This window comes from Solea solea, chromosome 7, assembly GCF_958295425.1.
Source record: "Solea solea chromosome 7, fSolSol10.1, whole genome shotgun sequence".
In the NCBI taxonomy this organism is placed as follows: Eukaryota; Metazoa; Chordata; class Actinopteri; order Pleuronectiformes; family Soleidae; genus Solea; species Solea solea.
This window is the reverse complement of record NC_081140.1, coordinates 26508041-26523091: the sequence shown is the minus strand read 5'-3', so window position 1 is coordinate 26523091 and position 15051 is coordinate 26508041. Positions and strand designations below refer to the sequence as shown.

Genomic DNA, 15051 nt, shown 5'->3' with positions numbered 1-15051 from the left:
CTTTATCAAAATAACTTAATTTGGTGACCATGTAGAGCTAAATGTCATCAAAACTTAAATGTACACTTAAATCATTGGTAAAAAAGTTAAAATCATTGGTAAAAAGAGTTTTCCAGTCACTGACTACCATGTACCATGAACTTTACAGGTAAGGTGAGCGCGTTTGTGATTTTATTTTTTACCACTCTGCTCTACAAGAGTTTAACAGGCAAAGCGTCTTGTAAACTGCACACGCACGGTACAGCAGTGGACGGAGCCACTGCCACACATGGAAATGTGATCTCCTCACATGCGTCCTCAGACATGTGTGCCACACAGAGTCTGATGGAATTCCCTGCGCCGGCTTTCACTGCTCCCCCGACACACAGTGTATATAAATAGACCATCTTCACGCAGACGGGAGCCACGTCTGAGGATCTGGAGGTTTCGGCCTCATAAATCAGCAGGATTCACCTCAGTCACCAAAACATAAATGAACAGAGTGGTTCTGACCAGAGGAGAGATGTGTGTGTATCTCTGAAGGACCTTTTTTTCTGGCATAAACACTAACCTTGTCAGGACCATGAAGTTCTCATGGAGAGCAAAACCTGGTTCCTAATGAGGCAGAACTTCATTTCTGAGTTAACTGGTTTAGTCTAGGGCTAAGATTTGAATTATGGTTAAGGTTAAGCATTCACTGGTTAACAAAATTCAAATGATTATTGGTAACAAAATGAATTGAGTTGATTTACACTCAAATCAATAATGTCTTTGTGCCTTCAAGGACCTTAATTCTTAATTCTTCCAACTGTAGTTGAAATCACCAATTTGTGACTATTTGTGCTTGTCTTCTTTCATACTTGTTTATTTTGAAAGACAAATTATTGAGTAAAAGTGTTGTCTTTTTCAATCTTTGATCTAATAATGCTTTTATATGTGTCAATCACTATTTTTCTTTATTTCTTTCTGTATTAACCTCAGAGTTGTTGTGTGGTCTACAGGATATACACAGATATATATCACTACAAAAAGATGCTATATTACAAGATTATCCAGGCTTTTTATGCAAAAAAATTTAATTTAACATTATAAACTAAGGCCAACAGAAAACCCTCTCTGGTCTTATGGTCTATGTCTTTTTTTTGGACTCAATTTCAAAATCATATGTCATATTCCGTTATTATTGTTATTATAAGATCCATTATAGAACTTGGACACACGTCATCCTCATCCTTCAAGAACATATTCATTGTACAGTACATGCTAACCTACTGTCTGATTAGCTCACAGAAGATGAATGACATCAATATTCACTAAAATAGAAGTGAATCATAACATTGTAGAGCTGCCATTCTGCTAAAAATGGTGTTTCATGGTCGTACTCACCAAGGTCACTTATGTAAGACAGCGGTAATAAAAAAAAATGCTGCTTGGTCATTGCTCTGGGTGGGAATCACAGGGTAACTCACGATACGATACATGGTCCACGATACCAATAATATCACGATACAACGATTCTGTGATAATCAATATATGGCGAGACTGCCATTTAGCGATACGTCACGATATCTGTCTAACTGAAGATGGCGCATCTCTTAACGTAGCTTTCTCCATCATTATCCCACTGTAAACTCCCTTTATCTTCAGCCAGGTAACGTCCGCCCCAAGATTCCCCTCAATCATTTGAGCAGCGCCACCTTGAGGAGACATGAAGTAGCAACACCCGGTAAGTGACACTGGCAGGGAACAAAGGGCGATATTTTGACCCAGCCCTAATGAATTCTATCCAGACAAACTATGATGTGTTGACCCCAAACTTCAGGCTTTAAAATGTCTCCTGATACAACACAAAGCAGCATGTGTCTCCAGTGGGTGGTGTTTTTATGTTGACTGGCTCCAGTTTAATTTGGAAATGACCTTCACAGACAGTGAAAATCCCAGAGGGGACCATCAACAGCCTCCATTACAACCAGTGCCCAAAATTAACCCAAGATTAGGAGCGCATTAATTAATTTCCTGGAATTAAAACATAAAACATGACGTGACCACGGCCTGATTTCTCCCAGTCACAATTATTTTTTTTGATTTAGGACATAAAACTTTATTATGCACAACAATTTCATTGTCAATAAAAGGTCTGATGGGAAAACCCCGTGATGTCTTAGTCACTGAGTGCGATAAACTATTTTTCATATTTTTGATAAATCATTTTGGTTTGACTGAAAATGTCAGAAGAAATCCATTTGGTCATGTTCTGTTCCTGATCATGAACATGCTCCTAATCATTCTCCACGAGACAGTACATTTGAGTTATATTACAAATGATTGCAGTGACACAGGTTCTAGACACGGGACGGTCCATTCAGGCTGCTGACCACCCACACTCAGCTGACTGCCACTGAGAGAAAGTGGCCTTTTTTTCCCCTCCTTCAATCCCTGAGGAATTATCTAAATCTGGACAATCCCCTGCTGACCTCTGAGGCCTGAGCAGGTCACCCGGGGTCACTGAGAGGAAAAAATAAAGCTCCTCTTCTCTGCGTTGCCTTCCCGCTGAGCACGGCAATGACCGAGGAATGTAAGAAGTTTGACATTGAATCAGTAAGTTTAGACAACTCAAACCCCATGTGTCTGTGAAACACAGTATAAGAGCTTTTGTTTATATAAACACATAAGGCTGATCACGAAACAAGCTGTGAACATCAAGAGGACATGTACTGGGCACTAAAAAGACATTTAATAAATGGTTACCATGCATTAAAAAACACTTACCATTCATTAAAACATGTACCTGGCATTAAAAAAATAACCTTTACCGGGCATTTTAAAACATCAGGCTTTACTAACAGGTGCTAGGCATTAAAAACAGGTACTAGGCATTAAAATACAAGGTACTAGGATTTCAAACAGGTGCCAGGCACTAGGTATTTAAAAAAAACTGGGTACTAGTCTTTATGAACAGCTACCAGGCATAAAAAATTAGCTCCAGGCATTGAAAAACAAAACAGAAACAGTTCCCAACCCAATCTTAAACCTAGAAATAACATAAAAAGCCAATAAAAAGAAGATTACAACAAGAAGTGGCAAAATTCAGGCCAGCCCATTTGTTAAAACCGACCATGAGACAATTTTTATGCTCTGTCAGGTTAAAAGGTTTAATATTTTACATAATACGGATGGCACGGATGGTGCTCGACATGCTAACAACTAGCTGCCAGCTAAACTGGCAACTACTAAGGCAATCAGAAAGGGAGCGTATCTAGTGTATGCTACACTAGATACATGTAATTCATGTATGTAAGCTCAAAGAATTGAATATTTTAAAGTTAATGGGTGGAAGAAAGACTCACTAAACACGCTAACAACTAGCCACCAGCTAAATTGGCGACCTACGACAACAAAGCTGAAGGTGGACAGACTAACCTTAATTACCAGGCAAAAAAAAGACTAATTACCTACCTTTGTGTGTGTTGTTCTGTCAGCTTAAAATAATTGAATATTTTAAAGTCAATGGGGGGAAGGAAGCAACTGCCCAATACAACCAACTTGAAAGTGGGCGTATTTACGCTAGGTGGCCGCACGTAAATTCAATAAATCACATTAAAAAAAAAAAAAAAACAGGTACCAGGCAAAATCCAATTAATAACAATGAGACAGATTTTATGCTAAGTCATCTTTAAGAAGTAAATATTTTAATTTGAAAAGGTGGAAGGAAGCGTCATTCAACATGCTAACTAGCCACCAGCTAATTGGCAACTGCCTACTTCAACCAAGCTGGGAATGGGACCTGTAAAGATTTTTGGACAGACAATGAGAACTATTTTATGTTGTGTAAGCTTAAAGAAGTTAATATTTTAAAGGTAATGGGTGATAGGAAGTCTCGCTCAACATGCTAACAAGTAGCCAACAGCTGAACTGGCAATACAACTGAGCTGAAAGGGGGCATATTTATGCTAGGTGGAGGCACACGTAAATTCAATAAATCCCATTCAAAAACTGGTATCAGGCAAAAAGGAGGGCAAAACAAATTTTCTGTCCAGACAATGAGACAGATTTTATGCTAAGTCATCTTCACGAAGTAAATATTTAAGTTTGAAAAGGTGGAAGGAAGCGTCACACGACAGCAACTGCCTACTACAACCAAGCTGAAAGGGGGGCATTTGGACACCTAGCGTAGCATAGATGGACACAAGCAATTCAATAAATCACACAGATGCCAGTCAAAAAAAGACAAAATCCAGGCCAGTAAAGTTTTTTGGACTGACAATGAGAACTTCTTTATAATGTGTCAGCTTAAAGTTTATATTTTAAAGGTAATTGGTATTAGGAAGATTCGCTCAACTAGCCACCAGCTAAATACAACCGAGCTAAAACGGGGCATATTTATGCTAGGTGGACGCACATAAATTTAATAAATCACATTCGAAAACTGGTACCAGGCAGAAAAAAGAGAGGGCAAAATCCAGGCCAGAGCATTTTTTGTCCTGACAATGACACAGATTTTATGCTATGTCAGATTTAAGAAGTGTATATTTTAAAGTTAATGTGTGGAAGGAAGACTCATTCAACATGCTAACAACTAGCCACCAGCTAAATTGGCAACTGCCCAATACTACCAAGCTGAATGGGGGGCGTATCGTGTAATTCAATAAATCAAATTACCTGCTAGAGCTTGAATACTGGGACAATGAGAGCAGAACTTTGCAAAGCACTTCCAAACGTTTGAATGCCGCTGTGGAGTCTACGAGAAAAAAAGAGGTCGACTTTTAGCGTCAAGAGCTCAACTCGGTCATCTCTAAAGAAAACGACAGAGAAATATGGGGGCGATCGTCGAATAAAAATAGCCAAACATCTTGTGAAGTGGATTTATTTTGACCACAGGAGTCGCACTGATGTCAAAAACAGATGCTTCCATTCAGGCCAAATGTGGGACAACAACATTCCCGCTGACATCCTCACGAGGTGCTGGTCAGGAATGCGGCCACTTCTGCTTAGAATGGGAAGAAATTCCAGAGAAGGCTTGACGCTCAAGTGAGACACTACCCTCGATTCATCCCTCTGTGTGTGTGTGTGTGTGAATCCCCTCATACCACCATGGCAACTGAGCTGGTATGAGTCAATCCCTTAGATAAATGCATTAATGTTATATCTTCGCAGGGACAAGAAAATGCGAGCTGACTATAACTTTATCAGCGCAAATTGGCCACATTGTGGCAACGCGACACTGGGGCTTTGACATGGAAATGAGGAGTGGAGTGTGTGTGTGTGTGTGTGTGTGTGTGAGCCCTGGGCTCGGTGCCTGGTTCACACCACCCACAGAGACAGAGCCACACATCAACCACGGAGGGGTCCTAAATGTAGCAGCCCGGTCATGCGAAAGGGCAACGGCTACCTGGCTCCTCCCGGCGAGGAATAAATTACACACCCGTTGCATATCCTGCGACTGAGAGACGCAGCGGAGAAGAACGCGGCCGCAAGTTCTATCTGCAGAGGGGAGGAAAGATGAGGAGATGTTTATTTTTAGGAGCATGAAGTCACAGCTGAGACATGGAGCAGGTATAACAGGGGAGTCATGAGAGTGATGTGTGCATACAGTGCCCTCACATGGTCAATGTGAGCAACTACATCCAAGCTATTTGCTCCTCAGTGAATATGAATTTCTGTATTGAAAGATTAACTGGATATTTTAACTAGGCCCCAATCTGAGCTCATGTAATCTTAATAACTCAGTCAAAACAGCCTATTTTTTGTGTTTCTTTAATAATCTGGATGGATTATTCAATCAGTGATTGGAGTGCAGTTTATTTCTGTCTCTACTCGAAACAGACAGAAACATTTATGATGACTGATGTGTCTGTTTATTGATCAATTAAGTTCCCTGGAGTTTCAAGGACCAATGTGTGATCATTTTTCTCTTTCTACTGAAAGACAGATTATTGAGGAATAAATGATCATCATCGTTCCAGTTCTTTGATGTCTAAAAGAAATATTTGTGATGATTTACACGTTTACATTTGATTTCTTTGTCCTGATTTGTATTAAATGCACATTATTGAGGAATAATTCACAAGCAAGTTCCTTGAATATCATTCATTTCTTTCCCTTTATGACTTCATCTGTCTCTCTTTCTTTTGATATGAATATTGAAATAAAAAAAGTCATGAATTGTGTGTGAATTGTTGTCTTAAATTATTGTTGAAGTCCCCAGTTGAAGTCTCCAGTTTGTAATGATTTGTGTGTTTACTTTGTTCAGAAAGAAAGATTGAGTCATATTGTGCCTTTGCGTCAAAAAAATCCCTTTAATTATTTGACCTTTGATCAAAATATCAAATAGGTATCATCCTATGTGTGTCTCTTTATTTCTTTTGTATAAATACAAAGAACAAATTATTATCAATGATACTGTTCTAAGTTCTTTGATTTCTTATTGAAATCACTGTTCATCTTTCTAATAATAATAATAATAATAATAATAATAATAATAATAATAATAATAATAATAATAACAACAACAACATTCATATTGGAAAATATATTATTATTATTCAATTTTGACCACCATTTCGTTTCTAAGCGAGAAATGAAACTTCTGTTGAGTTTTAATGAGACCTGGAGGCTCACATGCTCGGAAGGGAAGGTGTGAGGTGAAAGATACTGAGCTGCAACGCGCAACTTCACCAGTAGATGCTGCCAAATCCAACACACTCTACCTTTAAGGCATATGAACTTAAATCCTGAGTCAAAGGCTGGAGGAGAAAAATGCGCAAAATGACCAGTGAAGAGGTGACAATATCTAATTATCTCACCAATAAATTAGGCTGAAACTTTAAGTTTGTAAACCAAATTTTGTCATTTTTAGCTCGCCGGGGAAAAAACAAGAGAAGTTCGTCTACTTCTGGCTCATTTGGAAAGTTTGTCTGTGTGAATTAAGTCTGACCACAGGATTTCAAACCCTGAAGTCTTGTGTGTTCTGATGTAAAATCACCAGTCTTGTATAAAGTTACCTTATTAAAAGGTGATACTTGAGTAAAAGTACAACTATGTTACCAGAAAATGACTTTGGTAGAAATTGAAGTCACTTTTTTCTATAATATTACTTAAGTAAATTTCTTAAAATTCATGACATTTACTGTTTTTAGAAGTAAAAGTATTAAGTTAAAAGTGAGGAGCAAGGATTGAGCCATGGTGGCTCAGCGGTGGGGTGAGTTGTCTTTCAACTGGAAGGTTGCGGGTTCAATTCCTGGCTCTGGTGTGTGTAGTGTAAAGCAGCTCAACACCAACTCTTCTTCTTCTGATTTTATTCGGTAGTAACGAGTGAAAAAGATAGTGAGAGGAAATGTGGTGGAGTAAAAGTAGAAATACAAATACGAGAATTTTGTACTTTTTGTACAGTAACAAAGTATTTGTATTTTGCTACATTACAACACTAAAAATCACTGATTTTCTCTATGGACTTTGGTGCAGGAGCGTGAGCTGTTTGAAAAAAAGGCTGTTTAATGAAGAGGAAAAAGTGTCAAACGTGTTCTTAAGGTCTTTATTGTGTTGTTCTTTCTGGCATCCACGTTTGGTCAGTTATCTCCTGTGACCATGTCTCTGTCTCTGTCTCTGTAACGGACAGATCTGTCCGTTTAAAAAAATGACATCATCCTCACTTGTATCCCTGAAATGAGATCACAGTGTTTGGATTGGATCAATGACTCGAAAAGAAACTCTCTTTCTCCCTTGTTTCTCGTGTTATCTTTTGAAATCCAACAAGTTCTTTACAGCGATGCCCAACACCATGTGATAACAAAGCACGTTGGTGCGACACACACACACACACACACACACATACCACGAGAGGCACCGACGCGCCTGTCCTTTGATAATATTTACAGCAGGCTCCCATGGATTCCCTGCATTCTTCCGCTCTTCTCCAAAACAACCCATTCGGAGCCCGAGTTGTCACTCCGCACATAAAGCCGGCATTACCTCAACATCGTCTTAGCGGCTAATCCACAACCAGCCATTGACTCTTTACGTCACTCACGCGGCGGCGGGCGCTATTATCTGCAGACCGTTTAGAGAAGCATGACAGTTATGTGGACACTTGGACACGTTCCCCTCGCAGCGCTAACGGAAATAAACGCGCTTTAACGGATGTGAACATATTTGTAAGGTGTCCGTTTGATAGTAGGTTACAGGACGGCTGCTACCAAGGTCACGGTCAGGGTTGTGTGAAAACTCAAATATGCCTTGACTTGTTGAGGAGAAGGGGAGTCGCCGTTCAGCGAAGGGAGGCTCATACAGCCGGGGCGATGGGCTCTGTCAAAACAGCGCTGCCTGCTGAAGGAGTGGATAGAAAGCAGAAGCTGTTTGCATTCCTCCCGCGTCTGTGTCGGAGTCAGTGTTACTCCCTACACTCCCATACACCACAGCTACAGCTATGCACTCGGCCACAGCGGAGGGGATGTCAGCTGCAGCGAATGTGGCAAATGTGGACGGCCAAAAACATTACGCGTCACATCAAATCAGTTGTTTATACGCAATGAATGTAGAGTTCATTTTTCTCTTTGCATGTGGTTGTATCAACAGTGACTGCTGGCACCAAAAAGAATATTTTAGCCACTTTTATTAAATCTAAGAGTCAAAAATATTCTTAAAAATATGTATGACACTTTATCCCACCATTAGATGGGGCTTTTCTGGCTGGAAACTGAAGCTTCTCAACCAGCCACTTTCCCGCACCAAAGCCCATAGAGAAATTTGACATTTTTAACTCACAGGGACAACAAGAGAAACTCGTCTACCGCTGCCTCATTTGGAAAGCTTGTGTCATTTAATAGAGTCCGAATAAAGGATTTCAAACATTGAAGTTACGAATAATTAAGATTTTAACTTAATAGTGGCTGCAGCAGTGGCTCTACACCTCTCGTGTGCTCTAATGTAAAATCAGTGTTTTTCTCTATGGAATTTGGTGTGAGAGAGTGGGCTGTTTGAGAAAGTTTGGATTCCCGGGGAAAAAAAGGCATCCAGGAAACTTGGAGCTGCGTAGTGATGGAAACAGCAGCAGGTGTGATTAGTGCATGCAGGCGCATAGTCAGGCAACTGTTGATATGGCACAATTACGCACAAATGTCCATGTTTTTTATATTTTTTTAGCGTTTTAAGCCATAAGATCAGATCTTCTATTAATCCCCTCGCAGACATTTGTCCATATTTAAAAGTTACGCCCTACAGCGTTAAGGGTTTTAGTGAATGACTGGTGATTCATCAGTGCAGGAACATCTGTCATTCATTTATGGATGATCTAAAAAAAGCAGCGTACCTCTTGACTGCCGGTTTCCTCCTCTGCTTCATGACCGTTGGTGCTGCTGCTCGTAACCTCAGCATCTTCTCGGCCGCTCACAGCGTTTCCCCTCTTCTGTCTGCCTCGGCCATATCTCCTGTGTCTGTAACTGACGTGGAGCTCTCTGCTCTGAGGAAACTCTGGGAACACGTCGTCGTCGTCGTCGTCATCTCCGCCACCGTCGTCGTGACCTTCCTCCTCCTCCTCCTCCTCCACCTCCTCCTCAAGTGAAGACTCTCCATCGTCTGAGCTCTCGTTGGCACAAACGTGGCTGTCGGCTCCAGACGTACACGTGCTGTCCGAGAAGGTGATGGAGCTCGGTTTGTGCTTCACAATACGAGGGAGATCCAGGAGCTTCTGGCCCGAATCTGGCACAGGAGAGGCGGAGTCTGGGTGTCCAACGACATGGCCATTCGAGATTAGCTCTAAATGTTCTGTTTTTACACATCCACGGTTCGAGTCCATCTGGTCTGACTGACTTTCAGTGACAGGAAGTTCAAAGTCATCCAAGGTTGGACTACACGATGTGAAGACAATACCTGCTTCGTGATGCTGAACTGTGGCTAGAGATGCTTCCCCATGGATGACGGACACATGTCCAGGCTCCTCAAAGCGCACAGCCTCAGGAAACGCGACGCTGTCATGACCGGCAAAGACAAAACCCATCTTCAGCTTGGTTTTGTGCCGATCTGACTCCAATGGCAAGCAGTTCTGGACTTCAGGGAGACAATCCTCCTCTCCGTGGTCCAGCGAGCCATTTTTTTCTGAAGGAGGCTCATGCAGTAAAGAAAATTTGCCTAAAACTGTTCGAAACTGATGTTCCTCCACATTCACCACAGGTGGGATTTCCATTTTTCCTTCAGTCTACAGTTTTTCATAATTCAACACATAAATCCACAAGTATTTGTGCTTGATGTAGCGGATGGCCATTCTTGCTCAGTCAAACCACACGGCAGAACATCTGCAATAAAGAAAAAAAACAAAAACAAATGAAAACATGTGAATGACAAAGTTGTCTGGGTAAAGCTTCTAAATCCAGCTCAAGGGTTTGTGGCAGTGAGGCGAGTGTTTGCCGTGAAAATCAACATCTGGATCAGGCTGCGCTGTTCAAGTCTGGATCTGTTTCACACACAATTGTGGTGACATCACTGCACAGAGGAATCTGACTGCTCTTCCACTCAGTGGGTGATTTACAACACGCTACACCTTTCATCAGGACACGAGATGCCCCTGGTCGACTGTGGTTAACGTCCCGCTCACCCCTTCATTAGGGCCTTGCATTGATAACATACCTCAGAGAAGGTCTGGGACAACGGCAGAAAACAACGGTGTTATTGTGCCGACACGTGGTCGTCATCATCAGAGACAGAGAGACAATTCCAGAGCAGATAAAAGTGCAAATTAGTCGGGAAACGTACAAAACAAAAAGGAACAAATGGAACAAAAAATTTAATCCATTCTTTCGGAATACGGTGTACAGCTCGAGAAAGTTGTGTTTCTGTGAGAACGCCGCACTGCAACCGCGCGGCCTTGAGACAAACATTTGCTTTTACAAGTAGATAAAAAAACAACCTGAGACAAGGACACACAAATCTTAAGATACTTTTTTTTTTTTTTTTTAAGAAATCTGGCACAACAGCCACAAAATTGCATGCATACGGTGATGCGTGTATTTACAAGTCCATACAGCAACATTACATAAGAAGTCAAATTAATGCTGTTTAGAGCCTACACGCCTCACATGGCAAACGTCAAACGAGGGCTATGTGAGATAAGGTTTGGCTTCCAAGAATCCCCCCCCCCTCTTGTTCAAAACCCCATTCAAGGAAAGGAAGGTTTAATTATCCTCAGCTGTGAATGCAGAGCGGATTTAAAATGGAGGGAACAAGGCGTAGAATTCAACCGTAGTTGACTCAACTGCTGTTTATTTCAATTTCAAGCCTAAAAAAAAAGTCTTTTCACAGTTCTTTTTTTGTTTTTTTTTTTAAAAAAACCCTGTGGTGCTCTTTGACTCCACCAAAAAAAATTAAGGGAGATGTCATTCCCAGATTTGGAGGATTACGGGAGAAAAAGTCAACACTCACCTGCTGAGTGGGGAGACAGTTTTCTGTGTTGCACCAACAGAACCACGGAGACCATGGCAAAACAGTGACAGTCAGGCTGGTTCCTCACACCAGAAAAGGTTGGGCTGCAGCTCGCGGAGCCACACTTATGTCCCCATAGGCTTATTCTGCTTAAAGGCAAGCCTGTCATCACAGCTATTCCTTCCTCCTCCTCCTCCTCCTCCTCCTCCTCTACTCTTGTGTTTCCCTGGAGGCCTGTAGGAGTGTTCAGCTACAGCAGTGACTAAACCATTCAGAATATGCGAACGAGCGAGCAGAATGTGTACTTGTTGGGAGATGGAAAGGGGGAGGGAGGAAAGGAGGAGATTGGGGTGGGTGTGTGTGTGTGGGGGGGGGGGTTGGCACTGTAAAAGAACAAGGTGGAATAGAGTTGTGTGGTTTCTTTTTTTTCACACAAACGGGCTGTGAAGACGGACTGACTTCAGCCGAGCAAAGATGGACCGCGGCCTTGACCTGTCGCTTTCAAACACGGCGCTGAGGAATGCTTTCAAGTCGAGAGGAGAAAGAGAGAGAGAGAGAGAGAGAGAGAGAGCTGTGAACCAGCCATGTTTTACCGAAGCTTAATTACACCATAAATAACATCTAATAAAGAATTTGATGATTAACAGAAAGTAAAAGCAAGTGTTTTCTCAGGAGCCTGTGTCATGGTATTTCAGATTTCATTATGCTTTTTTAGATTCTTGCCCCAGCCCCTTCACCTGATGTGGATTCAAACCAGCAACCCTACAGTTACAAGCCCAAGTTTTTCTTTTAGATTTAGTTTTGCTTAAAACACACTTTAATCGACTTCTTTTAAATAATGCTGATTATGGGGGAAGGTCATGGTCCAGTGGAGAGGGAACTGGAGAGGGTTGCCGGTTTGAATCCTGACTAGTCAAAGGAGCAAGATATCCGATCCCCCATTGCTCCCTACTGTCTGGGTTGATAATGTCTATTTGAAGTAGAATTTTATACACATTTATTTCTTCTTTTACGCGGTTTTAAATACGCTGTGTAGTTGAACGGGTTGTATCCGCGCCCTAACCTGTATGTGCTGCAGGCCACAAAGAGATTTGTTCAATCCTGGTTCAATAAAAGGCGGGAATTAAATAGAAAAAATATAAATGAATCCAAATCTGACGCCATCGCTGTAGCGTGAGAGACATAATGAAGTGACACAAATCTGATTTGACAATTGAAAAGAGAAAAAAATCCCGTGAACACGGTTTACTTTACAGACTCTCTCTCTCTCTCTCTTATGAAATTAGCGTGGATTTTGAATCAAACACCACCTTGGTAATTTGAGCCCAGGCACACTTGAGTAAACAGCACTCCTCCTGTGGTTCAGCATGACTACGCCACACTGTGAGTGAAAGTGAGTGAGTGATGAGTACGGAGAGGGGAAAACTGAATGGGGCATGTCTGAGCATTGAGCTCATTCACCGGCGGAGGACTCCGCTGTTTACGCTTCCCCTGGACTCGGCTAATGAGACGCAACACGAGATCAGGCACTCGAAATGTTTCATGACCTTATGTCATTCAGTACTTGGGATTCTGCTCGTTTGTTCCATCCCGGTGAGGTGAGGTCACAGCCAACTGGACTCAGTTTGACCTCTGGTTCGAGGGCGGACGATGTCATTCATTCATTCATAAAAAAAATACTTTCAAATCTGCCTGTGGTTGTCGTTCCCCTTGAACAAAGGAGGTCATAGATTATCTTTAGTGTAAAAACACAACGTTGTTTCAGGTGCAAAATGTGCGTTGAGCCACTGATAAGTTGTGTACACAAAAGCACATGTTTCTCAATCCTCACATGTGACATTCCTGATGTCCTTGCAGAGTATCTGTGTTTACATTTCCCCTTTTATATCAACAGTGGCACGGAAATGTCACTAATCCTAAAAGAAATAAGTAAGGATGACTTAGGAAAAAATGTTCCTGACCACTGTTGTGTTGGAGCTTTTTTCCATCCTCAGGTGCGCGAGAGAAGAGAATGGAAGACTGGAGGTGAAAAGAAAAGAAGAGGGGGAGTGTGAAGCAGTGAAAAACACATCTGGGGGGGAAAACGGCGACTTGAAGCATTGGCGGCACTTAGTGAATAATCAGCCTTTTCTCTGTCCTGGTCTATCTGAGCTGCGGCGGTGAACAGTCCAAGGCCGGTGGGAGTGAGAACAGTTCAGCTCAAACACAGCTGGAGGTTCTCACAGGCAAACTTGCCTTCCTTTGGTCCTGATGAAAAGAAAAACACAGACTTTGTTTCTGCATGTGGAGCAGGAAATGACACAGAACCTCGTTTCTCGTTTCCTCCACCAAGGAGTGTTTTCATCGGCGTGGGTTTACCTGTACGTTTGTCCCAGTTTTAGCAACTTCCTGTGTCTGGATTAATTTGAATTCTTCATGATGGTTAGGTGATCACCCAACAATGTTCACATTAAAGTTTTGTATTTTCAAGAAATCCCTGTCTCATATTATGGGCAAAATTGTAGATTACGGATTACGGATTTTTGACGGCAATGTACAGTCTTGTATAAAGTACAAGTATTTTACCAGAAAATGACTTTGATAGACGTTAGTCACCTTTTAGAATATTACTTGAGTAAGTGTCTTAAAGTACCTGACATTTACTGTACTTAAGTATCAAAAGTATTTTTCAAGAAATCCCTGTCTCATATTATGGGCAAAACTGTAGATTACGGATTACGGATTTTTGGCGGCAATGTACAGTCTTGTATAAAGTACAAGTATTTTACCAGAAAATGACTTTGTTAGATGTTAAAGTCACCTTTTAGAATATTACTTGAGTAAGAGTCTTAAAGTACCTGACATTTACTGTACTTAAGTATCAAAAGTAATTTTCTTACAAAATATACTTCAGTATTAGAAATAAAAGTAAAAGTGAGCAATTACAATTTTGAATACGACATTTATTGTGGCTTCTTAACAATAAAAGCATAATGGGTAGAGGCGAACAACTTTTTTATTAAATAAAAACATTTTATTTAGGTCAGGGGTTCTCAAGCTATGCTCCGAGCTCTTGATGGAACACCTTTATCGCTAACGTTAAAATACAGTGGTGTAAATAATAAGTCGAGCAAAGTTGGCTACGGACTTTTCACAAGCGGCAGATTTATTCCCAATATTTCCTCACATATATTTCCAACACTGGTATAGTGACATTATATCATTATTAGTTTGTTATACGTTTAATTTTCTATGATCACGTACGCTGGTATATACAGTAGAAACACCTTGTCTGATTTTCCTCCCAAGTACTACCAGAGGGAGCTCATGTACCACGGGTGGCACACGTACCACAGTTTGATTACCATGGAATTCGATTAATTGACTTTTTTTGTTGTTCCGAGCTAAAAAAAACCCAAAAAAATACCACTTAAATTGAGACATTGACTGATTTTAAAACGTTTAATCATAATCTCTGCAGTACTAGCTATGGTTGAATTCAATGGAATTAAATGGAAACAAGACGAGGCTTCCTGCGCGCAGCCCAAAACTATGACAACTATGTCAAGACAAGGACCCCGAGGATGTGAACAGGCTGCCAAAGCAAACTACCAGAGATAGCAGGCATACCAAGTCCAACGTACAAATGCTCAGCCAGGTTGGCAAACGCAGAGCCAACCCCTC

The 15051-nt window shown here is 41.2% G+C and overlaps 1 protein-coding gene across 1 annotated transcript in view; it reads right to left on the bottom strand.

Moving 5' to 3' along the window:
* stard13b (StAR-related lipid transfer (START) domain containing 13b) overlaps positions 1–11567 on the bottom strand; it is an 89470-nt gene extending 77903 nt beyond the window's left edge. The window contains exons 1-2 of the mRNA XM_058634017.1: positions 11389–11567; positions 9284–10265 (exon numbers count right to left, since the gene is read on the bottom strand). Of these exons, the coding sequence (XP_058490000.1) occupies positions 9284–10156 (873 nt within the window). The 5' untranslated portion in view covers positions 10157–10265; positions 11389–11567. The remainder of the gene's footprint in view (positions 1–9283; positions 10266–11388) is intronic.
* Positions 11568–15051: the final 3484 nt, after the last annotated feature.